The 20,484-nt window shown below is 34.2% G+C and overlaps 2 protein-coding genes across 6 annotated transcripts in view; one reads left to right on the top strand and one right to left on the bottom strand.

Annotated features, from left to right (window-relative positions):
• Positions 1–357: 357 nt before the first annotated feature.
• LOC128207132 (ectonucleoside triphosphate diphosphohydrolase 5-like) lies at positions 358–19,819 on the bottom strand. Its single transcript, XM_052909898.1, has 14 exons — positions 19,762–19,819; positions 17,748–18,131; positions 17,292–17,371; positions 16,822–16,965; positions 16,074–16,149; positions 14,207–14,242; positions 12,767–12,852; positions 11,634–11,713; positions 10,781–10,842; positions 9,737–9,830; positions 8,369–8,520; positions 5,310–5,363; positions 4,279–4,385; positions 358–3,423 (listed from the first exon to the last, which is right to left on the bottom strand). The coding sequence occupies exons 2-14, from the start codon at positions 18,055–18,057 to the stop codon at positions 3,337–3,339; spliced, it is 1,368 nt and encodes a 455-aa protein (XP_052765858.1). The 5' UTR covers positions 18,058–18,131; positions 19,762–19,819; the 3' UTR covers positions 358–3,336.
• A 97-nt stretch (positions 19,820–19,916) lies between these two features.
• LOC128209615 (serine/threonine-protein kinase Nek9-like) overlaps positions 19,917–20,484 on the top strand; it is a 32,119-nt gene continuing 31,551 nt past the window's right edge. For 4 of the 5 annotated variants that reach the window (XM_052913721.1, XM_052913720.1, XM_052913719.1 and 1 more), the window contains exon 1: positions 19,927–20,057. Coding sequence is in view for 1 of the 5 variants with exons in the window: in XM_052913717.1 (XP_052769677.1) it covers positions 19,917–20,057 (141 nt within the window). In the remaining 4 variants the exon portion in view is untranslated. Of the gene's footprint in view, positions 20,058–20,484 lie in introns of all 5 variants that reach the window. The other variant, XM_052913717.1, reaches the window with a different exon arrangement.

Below are 20,484 nucleotides of genomic sequence, written 5' to 3'. Positions count from 1 at the left end.
ATAAGATTGTTAGTCATTTTTGGAGCATAGTGCACAGACAGAATGTAACCCTGGTTAGAGCTACTCTTGTTCTTTAAATAGCACCAGTGTATAGCACTGTCACACAGGACGCTCACTTAACGTCCCTCATGGAATGCGATTAGTATTTTTAGTGGTGCGGCGGGGAATTGAACTTGCAACCCCTGGATTAAAAGTCAAGTGTGTTACCACTAGACCATGGATCTTTCTTTGTCCCAATAACTCACCTTTATACTTCTAAGTTTGTTAATATAGCATCTTACAACCGGACTTGTATTTCTTCAAATTTTCCTTGGCAAGAATGAAATAAATAATATAAATACAATCAACAATAAAACAATTTTTTTACATTTATTGCTGGAAATACCACAATATAAAAAATACATGTCCATAGTAGAGTGGCCCAATATGTCCAATGTCAAACACTGACCAACATAAAAACATTAAATTGTATACTGAAATAGAAAAAAGGTTTAATAGAAACAGAGAAAAAATCTGTTTTAATACTTTTTTTCTGATAGTTCCTTTTCAAATTAATTCAAACTTCTATTAACACCCATCATGGTCATTTAATGCAATACAAATGGACCGTATTTTAACAAAAAATATTAAAACCTACAAATCTGTACAGATTTCTAATTAACAGACAGGACAGTTGCTGAGATTTCAATGCTTACAATAAATACAAACTATCACAGGAAAGAAAAATTACATTACCATACAGGGAATGGCAAGGATTTCAAAATACTGAATTTGTTCACTACGGGGCCTCACCTTATCAAAAAGTGTCTTACAAAATATTGTAAGATCACAAATTTCAGTTTAATACAAAGGGAGTGTCACAAATTATACTGAAAATTTTACTTGCATAATCAAAAAAATTTGCCATAGCTGACCAAAAAAATCTTTTACTTTTGAAAGCAATATAAACACTATTCAGAGATATTTATTCAAAAATAATGATTGTACGTTATGAATTTATTCATTGATTAAATGTCCCCTCTATACATAATCTCAAAAAATGTAAACATGATTCTGGATACATATAAAACAAACCACATTTTCTGGACACAAAAGCACTTTATGGATTTGGACAATATTAAATTACAAGTGTGTAGAATTTTACTTCATGTCTTTATTTTAGGGGTGGCAAAGAATACCCGAGTACTTGATTGTTCAACTGTGCACTCTGATAAAAACTAAGAGAAACAAGATTATTTTAAATTACACTAAATGCATGATATGCAGACAACATACAGACAATATAACAGTACTAGTGCACTGCCGACAAGACGCAACTTACGGACCCTCAAATCCCCCCTAGTTCATTTACAATTTACACTGCAAGCTTAACATGAAACATCATTTCACAAACTCAAATCAATAGTTCATACTTATATATAATTATGTAAATATAAAATATCATAATAAAAATCCCGCAGTTGTAAATATGATTAAAATATGAGGGGGCCAACCTCCTCATCACTCGAGTATCTAAAACACCTTCACTTCAAGATGCCTGCATAACAAGTAAGATTTCACTATTGTCTGTGTATAAGATGTCAGTTTAAAATTGAAATTACTGTATCCCATTAACACCTGTATAAAACCCCGAATACCATGTAACAAAAGGGGAGTTGATGCACCTTTTTATAATTACCTAGTAAGATATATTATTGTATGTAACATAATAACGTTTTGTTTTCACATTTAGTGTTGGGTGAAGAATTTCTTTTGAACAAAACCAAACCGATTCCAATGCTTCAGTAGCGTAGTGCATTGTCAGTTTACATGATATGTTGCAGACATAAGTCGAAATAAGCCCTACAATGCAACATTACTAATAATGGCTTGATAAAATGACAAGCTAATTTTAACATCTGTTACCAAATGTAAATACAGCAAAAAGTTGCAAAGTTACAGGTAATAATATGAACACAATAGTAATATTGTCATCACAGGTATGGCTTAAAAACAATATACCGGTACACAAATATATACTGTGGAATAAATAAATGTGGATAATTCAACATCAATATTCACCTTGACAAAAAATCAAAACAAACAAAAATGTTTGATGATTAAGGACAGAAATATTATTTACATAGTACATATGTATCTTAAAGCTGCACTCTCATAAAATGACAGTTTTGATCTTTTTAAAAACAAAAAATTGTCCCAGAATCAGCTAATTTTGGCATCAGTGGCTATAATTCAGTCAGATAAGATAACTCACAATAGAACAAATCTCAATTTTTTTGTAAACTGCCGAGTTTTTTTTTAAGCATTAGTTACACTTTTAGCGATAAAACATCAGTTTTCAAACGTAAATATGGACATTGTGATCTGCTCTTTCCTCAGCAGTTTTATATCATTGGTCTCCACACATTTATGCAAACAATGGCTCATTCAAAGACATAAATTGAAAAAAATTGTTCAAACAATCAATCTGTGAGAGTGTATCTTATGTAAATTAAGTAAAATCTCAGCCTCAATCTCAACTCATTTTACCACATAAAAACTTAGTATTATTCAATATCTTGTATGTTTTCACTCTTTTTTGATAAAAAGTTTCGTAAAATTTTATAGAAAATAATTCTAACACGAAAATGGTACCAATGAGTAATTGTTAAAAAATCAATGGGTCATACTCAAGTTCATTTCATGCTGTAGATTTGTTTTTTTTTAATCTTGACCTAAGTTTTAATCAACATATTCTATGAGAGAATGCCCTAAAAAGAATAAAAACATATTCAATTTTAAATAACCTATGATGCTTTGTGGAAAAATGAGTTAAGATTGAGATTTGATTAAAGAATTTTTCATGATATTTGGGTCAGATCTAAACAAAACAAATAGACAAATCAGTTGTGAAACGAACATGAATACTCAAGATAAAACAAATCCAGTAAAATTTATATCATAAAATATAAATGGAAATGATTATTAAGTAGCGCTGAAACCTTGAATAAATAACATGTTAAAACCAAAATAAATTAACAATACAATTAACACATTAAATGTATTTTTATGACATGTTATTATGTTACATGTTTGTAAGATAACTCACAAAAGAACCGATCTGGAAAACTGCCAAAAATTTCATTTTTCTTAAAGCGTTCAATATTGATTATGAACATAAATATAAAATAATGAGATAAGATCTTTTGCATGTGTCATAAGCGATGTGATACATCGGTAATTAACATTCACTGCATTCAACAACAATATACCATGGCTATCACAATACCTCAACTATTTACCTCGAATAACAAATGCGCTTATAAATATAATCTATTATCTAGCTTGAGAGTTTCGTCATCTCAGGAGTCCTTCTTCTGTCAGAACTTCAAATGCAGCGCCGAGGGCCCAGCTGACCTCAACACCTGCTATTTTCTTTTTTAACTGAAATTGAATTTATATTGTGTAATAAAAACATTGTTTTCAAAAAGTCATCAATTTCAAATGTGGAATTATACTTGTCAAAATCATTAGCAATTTCATGCTTAAATATTTTTACCGCCTGTCCCTTGAAAATTGGGAAAAAAAGTTGACTGGGAAAAATACAAAATCAGGTTGAAGTATCTTATATAGAATATATATAAAATATTTCTTTTTTGGACATTTTTCACAAGGGAAAACAGCCTTAAGAAGGCAGTAAATTGCACAAAAAAATCACTACCAATATATGAAAAAACGTCAAGACTCAAGTTGTTTCCTTAGACAGCAGAAACTTGTGGTGTCTACTGAATGTAAGAACTGTTAATAAACCAGATACATCACCTTATCAAAAATAAGGTTTGGGCCTAATAATTTTTTTTTCCTCATTTTAAACATTACAGCTTTGGTAACTTGCAATCGGCTAAAACAATATGCATAAATAAAGTAATGCTGACTTGAATCACAATTTCTTTAACAAATTTTCAAAACAGAGTGTTCAAATGATATCTCTTCTGCTTAACTGCGAAGTTTATGAAAATGACGACATACACAGATCTCTCCCTGTGTCTGGCAGCAATTCTCTTGTGGCGGTTTTGGCGCCAGATAGCCGCCAGATAAATTATCAACCTGTACCATGTTTATACAACAGAATTGATGTATGTAGTTGTTATGGCATTAAAGGGCATTAAATAAATGCCTATTTACAAACATAATCTGGTCATTAGTTGAATACTTACAAGCATGAGATATGATAGTCATAACCGAGCATAGTATAATACATAAATACAGATACCATGTATGAATAGAGAAAGTACTCACATGCACAGTCGTATCATCTGATATTCTGTAGCCTTTACTCAACAAAGAGTAAATGTATGTGAGATCTAGAGCATGGAAAGGCTTTTTCAAGTCCCCGCTTTTAAATGCTGGAAAAAAGGAAATGGTATATAACATTTTTATTTTATTTATTCATTTTACAGCATTTTCATTTTTTTTTCCATTTTACAGCATTTGAATATTATTTCTTCATTGTACAGCACTTACTTTTCATACTTGTTTTCAATTCACAGTATTTCCATGTTTTTGTTCATTTTACAGCATTTTCATATTATTAATTCATTTTACAGCATATTCATAATAATTATTCATTTTAAGTATTTTCATAGAAATTCTCAATTTACCAGCATTTTCATATAATTTTCTCATTTTTCGGTAATTATATAGAAATTCTCAATTTTACAGCATTTTTCATATTATTTATTCATTTCACAGTATTTACACAGAAATTCTCAATTTGACAGCATTTTCATATTATTTATTCATTTAACAATATTTTCACAGAAATTCTCAATTTTACAGCATTTTCATTTTTTTCAGTTAACTTTGGTGAAAAATGTTCTGTGTACCCATTAAATACTCAATGTACTGTATTTTTTAATCCAGTGTATTATTGTAAACCTTAGTGACGTGCAGCTTAATAAGCAGACTAATGATCTGAAAGTATGCATTTCTCCTTGATGCAGTCAAGTACAACTCTTGAATTTAAAACATTTTTCACATTGTACTTAATTGCATATTTTACAGATTACATGCTAATTATGTTGTAATTTAAATCTGAAATTTGAAAATTTTCTTCAGAGGTCTATTCTATTTAAACATATAACCCACGGGGGGAAGGCACTTCTAAATTATGCCACCCCTCTACAGAAGCAAATTTACATTTCTGAGGGCCAATTAAGTGAAAATGACACCAACCAATATGCTATGAAAATAATTGCCTTCCCCTTGTGGGATATATGTTTTACTGGTATAGACCAGATTTGTTCGATATAAACATAACATTATTATACCTTTGACTGCAGCTGTTCTAAAATCCCCAACTCTTATAGTGCCGCCATCTGTGCCTGAAGCAGAGGTTAAATACTTTGAAATTACGGCAAAACACTCTCAGCTGTTACATGTTTGTATAATAATTACTCAGTTTATTTCTTTTTATCATATAAATAAAATAGCTGTGTACAATCATATAAATATAACATACAATGGGACTTTCTATGAATGCATTAACAATCACTGAAATTAGATTTTTGGATGAACAAGCCCGAATTCATATAATATAGCTTGGCATCAAATTTTTAACAAGCCCTGCTATATAAAATTCAGAATTTGAGCAAGCCCGGAAGACATTTTACCAGTGCAGAGCTTGGAGGCTTGTGTTTATCTTGACCACTGCATTTATAGTATGGGTTGGTTTTTCAAATTTTTCATAAAAGTTATAAAAATGGCAGCTGAAAGGCTGAAAGCATTTGGGGGATGGGTTTTTAGGGTTACTTTGGGGGTCAAAGTGGGTGAAGCATCCTGCCACAGAAGCAAAACTGGGCTTTTTGGGGCTCTCCTGACTTCAAATTTGAAGCAAACTGAAGTGTAAACTAGACATCATGACCAACCTCACTTCAAAGTTTGGTGAACATAGATCAAAGCATTCTCCTGATATTGCACGGAAATATTTTTTTACATTAGAGGTCACAGCGACGTTGACCTTTGACCTTGTGACCCCCCAAAATATAGGAGTTTTCTAAACCTCATGATCAACCTCCCTACCAAGTTTGGTGAACCTAGGTCAAACCATTCTCAAGATATTGAGCGGAAATGTTTTTTACATTCGGGGTCGCCGCGACCTTGACCTTTGACCTAGTGACCCCAAAAACAATAGGGATCTTCTACACCTCATGACCAACCTCCCTACCAAGTTTGGTGAACCTAGGTCAAACCGTTCTCAAGATTTTGAGCAGAAATGTTTTTTACATTGGGGGTTGCCGCGACCTTGACCTTTGACCTAGTGACCCCAAAAACAATAGGGATCCTCTACACCTCACGACCAACCTCCCTACCAAGTTTGGTGAACCTAGGTCAAACCATTCTCAAGATATTGAGCGGAAATGTTTTTTACATTGGGGGTCGCCGCGACCTTGACCTTTGACCTAGTGACCCCAAAAACAATAGGGATCCTCTACACCTCACGACCAACCTCCCTACCAAGTTTGGTGAACCTAGGTCAAACCATTCTCAAGATATTGAGCGGAAATGTTTTTTACATTGGGGGTCGCCGCGACCTTGACCTTTGACCTAGTGACCCCAAAAACAATAGGGATCCTCTACACCTCACGACCAACCTCCCTACCAAGTTTGGTGAACCTAGGTCAAACCATTCTCAAGATATTGAGCGGAAATGTTTTTTACATTGGGGGTCGCCGCGACCTTGACCTTTGACCTAGTGACCATAAAAAACAATAGGGATCCTCTACACCTCACGACCAACCTCCCTACCAAGTTTGGTGAACCTAGGTCAAACCATTCTCAAGATATTGAGCGGAAATGTTTTTTACATTGGGGGTCGCCGCGACCTTGACCTTTGACCTAGTGACCCCAAAAACAATAGGGATCTTTTACACCTCATGACCAACCTCCCTACCAAGTTTGGTGAACCTAGGTCAAACTATTGTCAAGATATTGAGCGGAAATGTTTTTTACATTGGGGGTCGCCGCGACCTTGACCTTTGACCTAGTGACCCCCAAAAACAATAGGGATCTTCTACACCTCATGACCAACCTCCCTACCAAGTTTGGTGATCCTAGGTCATGCGGTTTTCCAGTTATCGATCGGAAACGAAGTGTGACGTACGGACGGACTGACGGACTACCGGACTACCGGACTGACGGACAGGGCAAAAACAATATGTCTCCCCCAGAGAGGGGGAGACATAATTCTAACAACCAATTAAGTACAATGAAGATGAACTAGATAACTTTTTTATCAGCTAAAAAACACAACTTTTGGGGGGGATGGTGTGTGTGTGTGGGGGGGGTCGGTACCTGAAGCCATCATTAGATCCGCTAAAATCCTCGGATATATATAATTTCTAAATATCTATTTAGAAACTAAGATATTTATTGGTCAGTTTAGGGAGAGTTGATATCATTTTGCAAGTTCTATTTTCAATTTCATTTATTTTCATTTATAATAATGGCTTGATTTGTAATTGAAATTTATCAATTCCGCAACAAACATTTCTGTTGAGTAATGGAACTTCACACAAATGTTAGTGTATTTTTTCAGCTATTAATGGGCCCAAAATTTGGCCCCATTTCCCTCCTTATACCAGTATTATTATTTTTTCCCCTACCCAGGTAAAAAAAAATCTTTTTTTTTTTTTTTTTTATGAGGGACATTGAGCTAAAGATTAAGCAAATGTAGCAATATAGTGCCATTCATGAATATAATGATAGGTTTTTTAAATAAAAGGTTTGAAACAAGAGCTGTCACAGTATGTGACGAATACCCCCGAATGTGACATTGACCTATGAACAAGGTCAGTTCATGAAAAGTTGATCTTGCCTTTACGTGTCAAATACATATGTCAAGTTATTTCACATTCAACATAAAAAAAATACCACCCATACTTGACAACCTACACTCTTATGTCCTCATATTCAGCATTCCATTGTGAATAAACATCTAAGTGTAATTTTCACCTTAGAGGTAGGCACATGGGTCTTGCACGTGACTCGTCGTCTTGGTATGTCAAACACATGTGGCAAGTTATTTTAAAATCTGTCCATACAAGAAAAAGTTACAGCCCGGAAACGAGAACCTATATTCTATGTCCTTATATATGCAGCATTCCATTGTGAATAGCCACCTTCCATTGTAAATAGACACCTAAGTGTGACCTGGACCTTAGAGGTAGGGACACCTTTGGGGGCATAAAAAAGTTGAACATCATATGTATGATGTAAGTTATTTCCCCTTTTGCCAAGAATACACCATTTCTCACCTATTGAAGGCCCAGCCAGCCACCATTCCCTTCAAAGTGGAAAAAAAGAGCTGAATGTGTGAACACCTCCTTACCAATAAGTCCTGCATCCTGGGCCCGGTCGAAGAAGTAGGAGAAGATGTAGATTTCCTGGCCAGACAGCTCTGGAACTGGGAGAACTGGCTCTACCAACACTGCCGTCTGTGATGCACAACTGGCGTAGGTGAACTCGTCGGAGTTAGCTCCCCTAGGAAAGTTTTGTATCCCGTTATCAAAATTGAGATGATAATAAATTGAACAAGATCTCTCCCTAATAATAAACAATTTGATGGGTAAAAGTGGCCTAGAGGTTTAGGTATCGCCACTCACTCCAGAGGTCATGGGTTTGATCCCCACGGGAGGAAGATTTCTAGTGGCCTCTCAAAAAGCACACATTATTGGTTTCTACGCAGGAAACAGACTCAAGATTGAATCATATCAGTCTACAGATTTCTTAAAAGCTGCACTCTCTAAGATATACTATTTTTACAACTTTTTTTATTTTTTGACTTGGAAAGGGCAAATTTTTGCATAAATTCCTGCAAAGCAATGATTTAAGTTTGCTGACAAAAAATCTGATTGTCATATTTCCGTTCAAAAACTAATGTTTTATGGCTGAAACCGTTACTAACTGTTTAAGAAAAATGCATAAAACATCATTTTTTAAACTTAAATACCGGTATAAAAATCTGCGATCTGTTTTTTGTCATCAGTCTTTTATGACTGGTTTCCATGGATTTTCGCAAAAAATGGCTGGTTCCAAGACAAAAAATAAAAATGTTGTCAAAATGTCAATCTGTGAGAGTGCAGCTTTAACAATTGAGCAGAAAAAAACAATTAAACCAATAATCAAATTTGTTTAAAGGAATTTATTGAATACATGTTATGTGGATTGTGTTTTTTCATGGATTTATATCGTTTCATTGGTTTAAAGGCTATGAACATTTAGAAATAAGGTTGGTCAGCTTCACATCAATCCATCTATTTTCAGTTAATAGAATGACTTTACTACTGATAATGAATAGATTATATTTTCAATTTTATAATGTCCCTGTAAATTTCTACAGATAGGGTGGGTAGGTATTTTTTATTAGATTTTATGTAACATAGGTGTCATCATTGGAAAATGGTGTTAAAGATATAATATATTCTTTATAAAGCTTAAAATATTTTTCAACTATATATTAAAATATACTTTACAAAAATTAAAAATTAAAATAAATATATATTTCTTTTTCTTTTTTTGTTTACCATCTATAAAAACAGTAGAGTTGGGACTATTTCATAGGTAGGGTCGGGTAACCAGAACCGAATGTATTTTTTTAGGCGTAATGCTGCCACTGATGAAGAGGACAAGAAACATCAAAACTTTGACAATATCTTAGTTTTTTTGTTAAACAACAACAAGCAAACCAATGGGATACCTGAGTTTGTAAACCTTGCCGCCGTACGAGTAGTCTCCAGAATATCCCTCAGGTATACAAGGCCCAGTAAGCTCAAAATGACTGGGGTCCTCATCTGAAATATATAACTTATCAAGTAAACAACACATCATAATAATAGTTACAAGGAATAAACATAAAAGGAAAGAGTCAACATGACATGTTGACTATTTCCTTTTATATTTATTCCTTGAAAAACTGTGATGAAATTAGTCTTCCTCTCAAAAATTTAAATTGTTTCCATCTTCCCTTAGTTAAAGCAAAATTTCAAATTTCTAGCAAGTTACAGGTTGCCAGTCAATATGTGTGCCATATGTGAACAGGAGACTTTATAATGTTGCTTCAATCAGTTTATAAAATCAATTAACTAAGTAAGCATAACATGGGGCTGTACCTAAAAAGCAACATAGATTTTGTTTAATTCTAAGATAAGAATCCAAGTGTTTTAATTGTACTGTTAAAAATAACTGGCCATTAGACTAAATGGAATCACTGCTACGTGTCTTAGGACTAGGATAAGAATGATTTCGAATACAGCCCCTTGACTTCAACTTAATTTCATCATTTAAACATTTTAAGTAACACTTCAGTTCTCATGAAATTTCTATGAAATTACGTCTTTCTCCATTTCTAAATAAATAACTGATCTTTGTATTTCAGAAAAGGTAAAACATCAGCTTGAATTCAAACTCTTATAAGCATTTAAAATGAATTTCTTCCGAACCATTCAGAAACATTCTACAATCCAACTTCGCTGGCTGGAACTCCCCTGGCTTGAATTACTCTTAAGCTCAAATTGGATGTAAAGGACAGATTTCTTTACACAGAAGGTAAGCATTCCCACTTGGCTGGAATTTTTGAGGCTTGAAGTTTTTGCCAGTCCCCAGGAGTTTGAGCCAACAATGTTTGACTGTCTATAATATTTATTTCAATATAATTGTGCAGTCATTTTTCGTTTTCATTGAACTGAAAGAATATTCTTAAAAAAAAAGCTGGAAAATTTCCAAATTTTCATTTTTTCCGTACCTTTATGTTTGTCGCCCCCAGTCAGGGTAAACCTAGCTGACATCAAGCCTAAGTTCAGGTAGCTAAAACATGAAGAACATGACATGGTAGAATTTAAAGGCAGAAAACATGTTTTTACTTTGTAAAATATGGTCTCTTTAATTGATTGTGGTTATCATTAAATTTTGTACATGTGTCAGAGCCCTAGTTTAACCTGTTTTTGGGGAAGACACTCAATATATTGCTCAGAAACATTATTTAATGAATTTTGAGATTTTCATTTTTGAGATTTTTATTTTATAATTGTTATTTTTTTTATTTTATTTGTTGATCTTTTTCCAAATGGGGAATTTAGAGGAGAACAAAAAATGGTCTGGCTCTTGGGGAAGTAGCCGGGTATTGGCTATGGCAATGAAGGGTGAAAAGGCCTTGTGTATATACCAGCAGTGAGTTTCCTTGATGCAATTAACTGCTTTTTAAAGGATTTTACTCTAACAAAAAAGTTTCATTTCTCAGAAAAAACAACAACATTGTCCCAGTATACATGTATGTTAGACACTATTTCCTTGATTTTTTTTTTTTGAAAAACTTCCACCACCCACTAAAGATCTTCACATAACTATCTCTAATACAGTTTATTGTATATTAATATATAAACAGAGTCAAATACTTTCCTATTTAATTAATTATTTGCCCTTATCTTGCATTTACTAACGATAAAAAAATCCTACTTTTTAATTAGGAAGGCACAAGCAGTGAAAAAAAATTCCTGAAAAAAATCAATGATAAAAACTCAAAATATATTTTTTTATTTAATAGTTTCTTCCCTAAGATTGGTTACAAAATTATCTGTGAAATCTTTAACAACCCATACCTGTGTGTGTAAACATGGTAATCTTTTCCAAACAAACTGACATTCTTCATGTACGACTCTGGAACACTGTCCAAAGTCATCTGGAATATATTGAGATGTTAAATTTACATTTTTCCATTTTTTAGGAAAATAAAACATGAAACAGATGCATTTCAATTTATATGTAGCTAAATAATGCCTTTAAGTACTTTATTGATTAATGTTTATTCAGGTTAAAGCACACTTAATTTGCACTTTGCAATACACAATAATAATAAAAAAACAGAAATGTCCTCCTTAGAATATACATGTAGCTACAATAAACTTGCTAACAGGCCTTCTAAAAGCCGGCATATTGCCGGTCTTGACCAATTTTGAAAGTTTAAGTTTAAAATATCAGCTCCTATTTGTTCATTTATTTAATTTTGCATCTAAAATAGCTACATCAGTAAAAATTGAAATACACAAACATGGTTTGTCATTCATCTACCACCTCCCCCCCTCCCCCCATTAAAGTGACAAGATCAAAACCATTAGATTAACGCTACCAGCTGCTTTGTTTCGCTACAATGTGAACACTCCATATCTTGTAACTGGCAGACCCGTGTGATCAGCCCAAACATGTGGTAGAGCACAGGAGACACTTTTTGCTGACCATATATTGCTGACCATATATTGCTGACCATATATTGCTGACCATATATTGCTGACCATATATTGCTGACCATACATTGCTGACCATATATTGCTGACCATATATTGCTGCTGACCATATATTGCTGACCATATATTGCTGACCATATATATATTGCTGACCATATATTGCTGACCATACATTGCTGACCATATATTGCTGACCATACATTGCTGACCATACATTGCTGACCATATATTGCTGACCATATATTGCTGATGACCATATATTGCTGATGACCATATATTGCTGCTGACCATATATTGCTGACCATATATTGCTGACCATATATTGCAAATATTTTGGATATAGTTAAAAAAACAACAATTATTATGGACAAAAAACTTAGAAACTACAGTTGGTTACTTGATTTAAGTTTAGTGTGTAATAACCTATAGTTTTATTTCATGATCAAAATTATGAAACTACAACATACACTGTAAACCTATATATATCTGACCTTTTGAGATGGAACAAAGGTTATCTGTGTGGATCCTCCACCCATATCCAGGGCGGCAAGTGGCTGGGCACTCCCTCCTAGACGTCCTGTAATCATGGATGATTAAGTCAAACGTAAAACCTTTCAATTTCAGCCATTGAAATGTAAAGTTTGTTTCTTGCATTAAAAACATGAAGAAATACCTTGAAATGGACATAAATGGCCCTGGAAACAATTTCACCAGGCGTTCAAAGCCCCTTTACTGTAAACACTGCTTTGGGGCTGAGTCCCTCATACTTAATCTAATTTTCCAGATTTGGACTTCAGATATCAAGAGTTCTTAGCAAAAAACATGTATTTTCAAATCAGTGAATGAAAATAAAGTGTTTCAGGAATTATCAACTCTTATATCATATGAAAAGTGAGATACAGTTGAACCTCGCTATGTCGACGTCGGATAAGTCGACTTTCCAGTTATGTCGACTTTTTTTTCCGGTCCCGAATTTATTCCTTCTTATTCTATATATAAAATAAATCTGTTTGTGTCGATTTTTTTATCTCGACTTTTTCGCTATGTTGACCTCGTTTTTCAGTCCCAGTGGTCGAATTTCACACATTTCCTATGTTCTTTATGTCGAACTGTAGATCGAGATGTAAGTGTGAAAATATTCATGACGGTTTGCGGCATGTCGGAAAATACCATGCGTGTCAATATAACAAACTGTCATAATAATTGGGGGATACAAAAATGTAATTGGTAAGTGCAAATAATTAAAGTTGTTTGTTTATGTATTTAATTAAAGAGACATTTATTGCTCAAGCTCTTTGGTATTGTATGAAACATGAACATTTTAATGGTTAGATATCAATACCGAATGGGAACAGAAAGAATATTTTCAAAATGTCAAATGTAAGTTCCACTGCTCTGGTCGACCAATTCAGAGAAGGACCCGGTATAAAATCTTACAATGTACAAATGTATGCAATTGTGGTTTTATATGTGTTTTGTGTGATCCATAAACGTAAAAGAAATACATTTGACACAAATAACTCTTCTTTTGTTTCACTTAATTTTTTAATAATAAGTTTGCTGTTTTCACCACGAAAATATTTAACAAGACCGTTCAATTGTGGCTGAAACAGCGTACAATCCAACTCAAACGTGTTGGGATTGGTGATATTTTTATATTTTTTGTTATTCGGATGTGTCGACTTTTCGTTATCTCGACTTTTTTCACTAGGCCCCGAAAAAGTCGGCATAACGAGGTTTGAAAGTACTTAATTTAGGTGAATGTCTCAAAAAAGAGTTCATGATTTAAAAAGTTTTATGGATACGCACCCAAAATGTTAATTCAAGACTAACTGTATTACAAAGTATTTGGTATTTCAGACAAAATTTCAAAGACAGTACAACGTAACATGTGCGTGGTTGTGTTGCATTCGTTATTACTGTAAACTTACCAAGCATGAAGTTCACAGTGATCCAGCTGAATACACCTGAAAGAAATGAAACACCATGTTACTGACATAAACATCAGTCTTAGCCTTTTAAACATTAGAGGAAGAAAAATTCTTCTGCACAAGTGTAACACAGTCAAACAAGAGCACCATGGAGAAAATAAGAAGACACCAAGCCTTGTCTGTTATTTTACAGACGAAAGCGAGGCAAAATAAAACAAGAGGCCCAAAAGGGCCTATGCTCTACTGGCATGGCTTTTGTGGTCATATCAATCCAGAGCATGTATGTATGGGTAAAAGGCAACAGACATATAGTTTATGTTTTGTGTTTGGGTTACCTGAAAACGTAGCACGTTCAACATCTGAGCCCAGAAAGTATTGTAAGCAGATTAGTTGCATGAACTATTTTAATATGTGCCAAGTAAAAATCATCTGACAAAAAAAAAATGCTTTCAAAACTGTACTCATAGTAAAACTTTCTGTAGTTTTAAAAGTTTAAAAAAGTTTGTCAAAAGGTCAAAGTCAAGGGCATCCTAGGACAACATTGATCAATTTGAACAAACATTCACAATCAATTGTGCTGAGATGGATGCACGAACACACAAAAAGATTTTCAAACCTTTCCAGATTTATGTTTACCAAACCTGTGAACCCTGGGTGTGGCCAGTAATGACACCAGGTGCATAACTTAAACATTCACAACCAATTTTGTTAAGATGAATGCACAAACTACAGAACTTAAAGCTAAAAAATGGCCTTTGGGCTTTCAACAAGAACAAGGCAGAGTAATTCACAAAATCAACTGCAGAAGCAAAAAGCAAATTGTCTCTCAAAATCCTAGACTTGCAAATTGTCTCCCTTAACTCTAGACTTGAACTTACATGTACATGTAAACTTGGCTAAAAATAGAATTCGCTCATGCAGACCTGGCTAAAAAAAGAAAGCATTTCGAAAGGAACCGAGCTCTAATGGATATCTAGATAATGTACAAGTTTCATCGAGATACAATCAAAACTGAAGACTGTATCGTGTTCACAACCAATTGTATACACAATAGCATTTTTTTATACTATCAAGGGCCATAATCTAGGCATGCATGGGCGGATCTGGCTGGTTTTCGAAAGGAACCCAGCTCTAATCGATATCTAGCTACTGTACAAGTTTCATCGAGATACAATCAAAACTGAAGGCTGTATCGTGTTCACAAGCAATTATTTACAGACGCACGAACGCAGAACCGCATGGACGCACAGATGCACATACTACGTACACATTACCATCGCATAAGCTCTTCTGGCCTTTGGGCAGTAGAGCTAACATTTATTAAAACCAGATACATAAGCTCTGCTATACACATGCAAATTGTCTCTGGCAACAGGTGTACCAAGTTTCATTTGAATACCTTGAAGGGTTTTTGAGTTACAGTCAAGGTTAACTACTTCTCACAATGATGACTGCAATGTATCTTTTAGGCTCAGTCCCTAGTGGGCATAGCTATAAGATTCTCTGGCCACTGTACATATAGAGTTGGTAAATAGATGTAAAGAGACCAAGATGGTGTTGCTTTTCTCTCTCCCCATAGAATCTATTACAATATCTTAACAACGTTACAAACCTCATCTTTTTTTCTTCCACGAAAAAAACATGCTCTTAGAATGCTTTGACAGTCAAAGTGATTTTTTTCTTTAGTCAAAAAGTCTACACATTAAGCGCATACAGACTCTGAGTGTCATAAATTATATTTATTCATATAAAATTTTCTGGAAAACTTGACTCGAAAATTTTACAATCAACATGTACTGAGATACATTTACAAAAATATGGCAAAAAATCATTCAGAATAGTTGTTTTTAAAGTAAATCAATCGGACCTTCATCGACCCCATCCATTATGCCGACAGCTTCCTCCGGCAGCTTGAATGGCTGTTTCTTCAGACTAGCAGTCACCTAAAATGAAAAATTAAATTCTCAACTTCCTTCAGATCAATCAACGTTTAAAAATTCTCAAAATCTTGCTAATCAATCATCGTTTATGCAAGATTGTGAAACATGCAAAAAACATAATTGGCCACAATGATTTCTTTCAAAACTGCTTTAATAATTATGTTCAAAATGTCAACAAGAACCCTGCTATGGCTCATCAGCTCCGCACTTTTTCAGTCGAAAAAGAGTCATAACTCAACAATTATTACAGCCAGAGAAATGAGCTATTCTCTACATGTGTCTCTTTCAACATATGTACCAAGTTTCATTTGAAAATGCCTTTATAAATGTATTTTTTAATTAATAGCTTCAAATTCCTCAGTTAAAAAGCGACAAAATATCGCTAATTTTTTTTTTACTTGTGCATAAATCATACGCTTTCTTTGGTTTTGATCATTTAAGTCAAATAAGTAAACATGATAATGCATTTAAAAAAAATGTTTGTTTTTGTATCAATCTATATTGTGAGCCTTTCAAACAAAGAATGCTACCACAAATACAAACAACACGGAACCTACCTAATTAAGAATGTTGTCTGACTGGCCATTTTCCAGCAGCCTCAGTCCTGCTGAGGCCTTCAACACAAGGGGCGTACACACAAACACCAAGTGACCTTACCTCATTAAGTGACCTTACCTCATTAAGAATGTTGTCCGCCTGGCCATGTTCCAGCAGCCTCAGTCCTGCTGTTGCCTTCAACACCAGGGGCGTATTGCTGTACTGCCTCAAGGGCACCAAGTTTCTACAAGTGGCCAGCATGTCATGAAGACTCAGAGCTGCCTGTTTTTGACAAAACAAGAAGTGATATGTTAGATACCTCTTATGATCAATGTATTACAGGGTCAAGGGTTTCATTTCCCATTTTATGACGATAGTGATATTAAATTTTCACATTGAAGTATGGAGTTTAGAATAGAGTGCAGTAACAAGATTATTATTTATTGATAATCTTAGTTATAAAAGTATTCTGTGGAAGGCTTTCACCTTCTGAATTTTTGTTTTTTTATTTGATAACTGAAAAAGTAACTTATAGCACCTTTCTAGCGAGTAATACACTTCTAAACTTTGCTAATCGGAATCCCCTGATAAACGTTGTCTTTGTTTACCTGTAACGGGTCATCTGCGTATGATGAAAGTCCAGGTTTAACTTGTTTGAATGTTTCATTCACCAGTTTTATAGGCATACCTGAAATGTTCAAACAGAATATTTTTTAACTGAAGCCAACATACCTCAGAAAAGTATCCTGCCAGTCTAGGGATCAAACCCGAAACCCCATTTGTGCAAAGTGGGTGCTATTCCAACTGAGCTGATGGGACAGGAAAACCAGTTACTCACATATTATTATTCTCTGACATGTCAGTCAGAACTATGTCACTTCATACAGTGCAAGTAAATGATTATTAAAAGTTTACTCTTCAAAATTGATTTAATACATACCGTAAATTTCCGACAAGATGCACTTGGCACACCAGACTTGAGCATGGATAATACAACTTTTACGGCACATAAAATTTATGATCATATTTATTATCATTGTCTATTTAATATTTAAAGAAAATACCTGGTGTCATGGCAAACTTGAACACATGAACTCTGGATCCCGTGCTTCCCGCATCAAAGACGATGGCGAATATGTGTCTCACATAATCCCCCTTTCTTTTCAATGGTGAAGGGGTTGTTGTTCCCTCAATCACAAAGTCACCATTAAAGCGGGAGGGCAAGTTAAAGTCTACCACTGAATTCTTGTCTGTGTTATAAAACTGGTTAACGAATAACACAAACGCCACTGTGAGTATGACAGCCATAACTGCCCACACTCTTCCCTGTGCCTTGTATAATGTGACTTGCTTCTTTGGAGTATCCAAAATCATGCTTGACAGGAAATTTGGGAATGGGATGGGAATATAACACTTGCGCAGCGGAAGAAGACAGACATCTGAAAACACTGAAAAAAGATATAAATTAAATAGTATGGTAACTTATTGATGAATGATTAAAAAAGTTAATCTTCAGTCTTACTTATCATTTTTATTTTTTAACTATAAATGTAACAGTACTGGTAATTTAACCAGTTTATCTCTGAGAGCATGTGATTCTCTTACAGTTCAAAACCCACTTTCAGCAAATCTTGGACATTGCCGTATGATATTGCACAACCTTTTCCCAATTCTTAGTTAATGAAAGTCTGCCTTCCCTGATGGCTGCATTATGGCTTGATGATAATCCTGCTATCTTTCAAAGACTTTTCACTATCTTTCAAAGACTTTTCATATGCCATAAGTGACATGATGAAGAAGTGACTGTAATTCCCAGTCACTGCAAGATATCAGCGGAGTTCAAGAATCAGGGTGTTGAAGAAACAGTGAGATAAAGGGACATCCAGGTGCTCTTTTGGATGAGCTTTCTTGCAGTGTATATCCACCAATTGTGAATGGACACCTAAAAATTTTGCAAATTGTGACAAAATGCCATAAATGATAAATTAACAATAGTATATCTTTAAGAAAGCAAAGCCCCCTTTAAGATTCTTGGTATTAAGATTTTTTAAGAGAATAAGACTACATTTAAATATATTGAACCCATAACCTTCCACACTATAAGCGGATACTCGATCACTGTGCTTTTCAGGCAGTTTGGTGGCACAAGACTTTACCTGTGACAAATATGTTCTGTATAAGTCCTATTAAACGTGCCAGGCGCGTGCCTTTTTGATAACCCTGTGCACTAAATAAGAACCATTTTTTCCCCTGTAAGCAAACTTTATAGAATCAGCTTAGTTTGATGATCAGTCATGTATAGTCATAAATACGAAATACCACAATCATTCACCACCTAATCTAGATCAGAGGTGGAATCAAAAGCCAGGGAATGACTAATCAGTGGTCAGTTTCCACTGCATTGTCACTGAATACCGTACTGTAAACCCTCTATTGTGTGAATTAATAAAATGCTGCATTGAACAATATATCAATCCAGTTTTATACTCAATGTTCGGCAAGAAAGACGAATGTTTGTTTCTCTTAATTGGTTGAAAATATTAAAAAAATCAAAACACAAAAGTAATAATTTTATTTAATAATTGTTGAGAAAATTGTCCAAAACATTTCATTTTGAAATTTTAATTTTTTAAATACAAAACTGACTAAAAATATTTTTTTAATTGAGATAGGCCGTGCTCATGTTGAAGCATTGGAAAACGAAATCACAAAAAGACAACCAACATGTACATCTAATAGGACATTTATAACAAGCTTAACAATAAATTCTACACAGTAGAATGGACAGCACTATTTTTTAGATTTAACAGGTTTTCTTTTGTTAATACTTATAAATAATTAAGTTACTTAATGCAATCAGTTTCTTAGGATGATAAGTCCTTTTTTACAATGTATCCGAAACAAGTATCCGAAAAAACACTCATGTGTATTCTTAAGCAGCTCAAAATGCAGGATAGATGTCAACCTCGCATTTGCTTTTAATACGAATATTACATATATATTTACTTATACACTATTTTTCGAAAATACCAATTAAATATAGCATATTATTTATCAGAATTAACAATTGTTTATTACCTTTCCTATGCTGACGTGTTCGGCTGCATTTTTGCTTTACGGTGTAGGTTTTTAGTGACACGAGCATTTCCAATAATTGCTTTAACCCGGCTGCCGCTTCACAAACTTGGTTTGCCAGTGTAGCAGCTGGGAGAAAAAAACAAGTTTGTTTACAAATGGCGACGGACGTAAATTTTGGCAACGAAGATAATATTCCCCTCCCGCCACCAGAGGGAGGGTTGGAGACGTCCTACATATTTGTTAGAACCCTTGGTGCTGGGGCGTTTGCGGAGGCAAATTTGTACAAGAAAACTGAGGTTGTTTAATTAATTCATTTAATGGATTTTTTTATATATATACTGTATGTTGACTTATGTTTTCTGTACACTGTTGTTTGGTGACAGAATTGCAACTTTAATAGTTCATTGAGTAAAATGACTCCTTTTGAACATGCAATGGTTGAAATTTGTACAAAAGCCCGGTTCCAGTTAAATGTGTTCGCCCTGTCAAAATGCAGATCTTTAATAGTCTTACAATGCATGTACATGTACTTAATTGATACATGTTCATGCTTCTTGATCCAATTTATTATTTGGATAAATGAAATAAATTGGAAAACATCTTGGCGCTTGGCTTTGTTTTTTCAGTTTTATCCCTCATAGAAGTACAACCCAATCTCGAGTCGGCCACAATATCATAAGAAGTATAGCCTTTTTAGCACCTGGCCCTTTGAGAATAGTTGTG

The sequence above is a fragment of the Mya arenaria genome, chromosome 11 (genome assembly GCF_026914265.1).
Source record: "Mya arenaria isolate MELC-2E11 chromosome 11, ASM2691426v1".
NCBI classification, from domain to species: domain Eukaryota; kingdom Metazoa; phylum Mollusca; class Bivalvia; order Myida; family Myidae; genus Mya; species Mya arenaria.
Note: the sequence above shows the minus strand (reverse complement) of the source record. Positions and strands in the feature narration are given on the sequence as shown.

Bases quoted from the DNA above. Each gene is read 5' to 3' on its own strand.
- LOC128207132 (XM_052909898.1), bottom strand. From the start codon at position 18,057: ATGATTTTGGATACTCCAAAGAAGCAAGTCACATTATACAAGGCACAG. The intron at 17,372-17,747 runs GTATTTTCTTTA...TGAACATTTCAG, and splicing joins CAAGTTTGCCATGACACCAG to GTATGCCTATAAAACTGGTG. The intron at 9,831-10,780 runs GTACGGAAAAAA...TATATATTTCAG, and splicing joins TGGGGGCGACAAACATAAAG to ATGAGGACCCCAGTCATTTT.